This window comes from Kryptolebias marmoratus, linkage group LG2 (assembly GCF_001649575.2).
Source record: "Kryptolebias marmoratus isolate JLee-2015 linkage group LG2, ASM164957v2, whole genome shotgun sequence".
NCBI classification, from domain to species: domain Eukaryota; kingdom Metazoa; phylum Chordata; class Actinopteri; order Cyprinodontiformes; family Rivulidae; genus Kryptolebias; species Kryptolebias marmoratus.
Genome location: NC_051431.1, coordinates 30998127 through 31000822, shown reverse-complemented (window position 1 = coordinate 31000822; position 2696 = coordinate 30998127). Strand labels below are relative to the sequence as shown.

At 39.7% G+C, this 2696-nt stretch overlaps 1 protein-coding gene across 2 annotated transcripts in view; it reads left to right on the top strand.

Annotated features, from left to right (window-relative positions):
- Positions 1-2283, top strand: part of LOC108249974 — a 6709-nt gene extending 4426 nt beyond the window's left edge. For both annotated transcript variants that reach the window (XM_025002395.2, XM_017439648.3), the window contains exon 3: positions 1406-2283. In XM_025002395.2, the coding sequence (XP_024858163.1) occupies positions 1406-1454 (49 nt within the window). In that variant the 3' untranslated portion in view covers positions 1455-2283. The remainder of the gene's footprint in view (positions 1-1405) is intronic.
- Positions 2284-2696: the final 413 nt, after the last annotated feature.

Sequence of the window (2696 nt, the reverse complement as noted above, 5' to 3'; positions counted from 1 at the left end):
GACCTTCCCTCCTTCTCTTCCTCCTCCTCTCCCCCTTCCCGACCTTCCCTCCCTCCTTCTCTTCCTCCTCCTCTCCCCCTTCCCCTTCCCTAACCCTGACCTATGACCTCTGACCCTAACCCTGTCTAACCCTAACCACGCCCCCCTCCCTAACCATAACCCTAACCCTGACCTCTGACCCTAACCCTGACTTCTGACCTCTGACCCTAACCCTAATTTCAACTTTGAAACAGGATCTGAATAAAACAAAACCTTTTAGAAATCATGTCAAAGCAGGAGAAAAATAACAAAATTAAACACAAACAAGAATGCACTGGTAACAGGCAAACCTAAAAAAAATATCAAGCAGGAAATTAAAAAAGGAAAATAAGATCCAGTGACGTGTTGTTGGTGAATGAATCTGCGCTATGTACTGGTTCATAAGCAAACAAGAAAAGCCAGCTCCTCTCTGTTTTCTACCTAACCAATGGCATTGGTAAAAAAAAAAAAATGTGTTGATGTCATGATACATGCAACTAATAGGTGAGATAACAAGAAACTGTACCACTCACCCCCACTAATTAGCAAATGCAGAGCAGATGTGAATGAGGAGCTAAAAAATAATCCAACATGGAGGGACTCACACAGAGAAAAGCTGCAATTAGACAATTTAGACATGAATGAAATAAGTTTTTGGTGCTCGGAACCCTGGCAGAAGACAAGGGTGCTGTGAATAGCAATAAGCTTGGATGAGAAGCTTGAGATAGTTGGGATAGAGGCGTCTTCCCTGGGCTGGACACTGGTGGTGGAGGTCGAAGAGAGGAAGGAAGCTTGAAGAAGCTGGGAAAATAAGGGTGGAGGTGGGTTGAAGTTCGGCTGGTGAACAGGTGAAGCCAATGGATGTAGGTCCTTTTAAACAAAAACAACAGTAACATAAAATAAAATACTCTAAAAACTAGAAAACAAACTTGAAACCAAGTGTTCAAAGTTTAAGTTCAGAAAGTTTATTATCATGTGTAAAAGTACAGTGTACAAATTACTAACACAATAAAGAACGATAAGCACCATTCCAATTGATTTTGGAGGTGCGTGTTGTTGTCTTTAATCTGTTGATTACTTTATGGAAGAACCACATGACTGTCAGACTTTTAAAGAAGTTAAGATAAATATTCTAATCAGTTTGTGAGAATAAAATCAGCATCAGCAGTAGTGACCAAGACAGAAACCTGAATATAAATAAAACTATTTTATTAGTCAAATGTAAATGTTTTTAAGGAATCGGGGACTAAATCAGCACTAATAGGAGAAGAACGTTCTCTCTCCTACAGACACCATCTATCTTCCTTCCTATCAGGTTAAACTCAAGCATCGTGTTTTTTTTATTCTATTTCTTATATTAAATCACATCTCTTCTTTCTGTCTGCAGGAGGAGCAGGCTGAACGTTTGTCGTATCGCAGCTTTTAATTCTCAGTAAGCGAGCTGGGGAGTAAAGTTCGTTCCCTGCTCTATGGAGATTTAGTGCTCCTCAGCTCGTCCTCCTCCCTGGTGTACCTGCGGGTGTGGGATCAGAGTGATCGGTGCTTGGCTGCCTTTAACTGGGACCCAGAAGAGGCGGTGGTCTTTCAGCTGAGCAGTGCTTCGGTACCTCAACATGCCGTAGTCGTCCTCAGCACCAACACCAGCGCCCTACCTGAAGACAGCAGTGTGGACCTGAAGAACCTGCAGCTCGGTCTGGGACAGGCTGTTCTCATCAAGTTACCTTCCTCAGGATAGAAAAGATACTGATAAGTTTATTTTCTGTTTGTTGTGATTAAAGGTCCTAATGAAGCCTCATTCAGACAGACAGGGAGATGAAATTTATTATAAACATTGTTTAAGATTCAGTGTGATATCAGATGGCTGAGAATATCATTTTTCCTGCTATTAATCAAATCAAGCTCCAAAAATATACAAAGAGAAACGGACTGTTCAGAACTTGTCTTCCAATTTGGTTTCAAAATAATCCATAACAGTTATTTAATCTGTAAACAGGAGCTGCTCTTGGATATTTTTATTAACAGTAATTTGGTTTTACTCAAACAACAGATGGCTCTTTTTAAATTTATGGATAATTAGGTTGTTCATTTAAAAAACAGGCAATTACAATTAATAAGATGATTAAAGCAGGCAATCACCCCAACACTCTCTAATCCTGTCCATTAATCAAATTATTCAGACATACATATTTTATTGGTCTTGTGTGTCCAGGTCTTCTGTGTGTATGATGTGCAAATAGATGTGCAAATAACAATATAAATAAACTAAGTTCAAGCAAATTGGAAAAATAGCTGATTCTTTTTGCACAAACAGAAATGTATAATATAATAAAAACAGAAGGAGGGATGCTGTTACAGATATGGATCAGCGTTATGGACACCCCTGAAAAGGGGCCAGCTGAAAGAAAAAGAACATTACAGAATATTGACAAAACTCATAACCTAATGAATGAGCTGTTTAAAAAAGCAGAACTGAACAGTGCACTTAGCAAAACCAAGAACACAGCACATGGGAAAGATCACGGGGATAGAAGATCTTAATGAAACATCCAAAGACGTCATCCTAGAGATGTTCAAAAATGTGAATCTGGGAGGAGGAGGATCTGCCACAGAGCAAAAAGGAGTCAGTCATGGTACCAAGAGCCAAAATGGGGAAAGACAAGACAAAACCAGGAAACTAA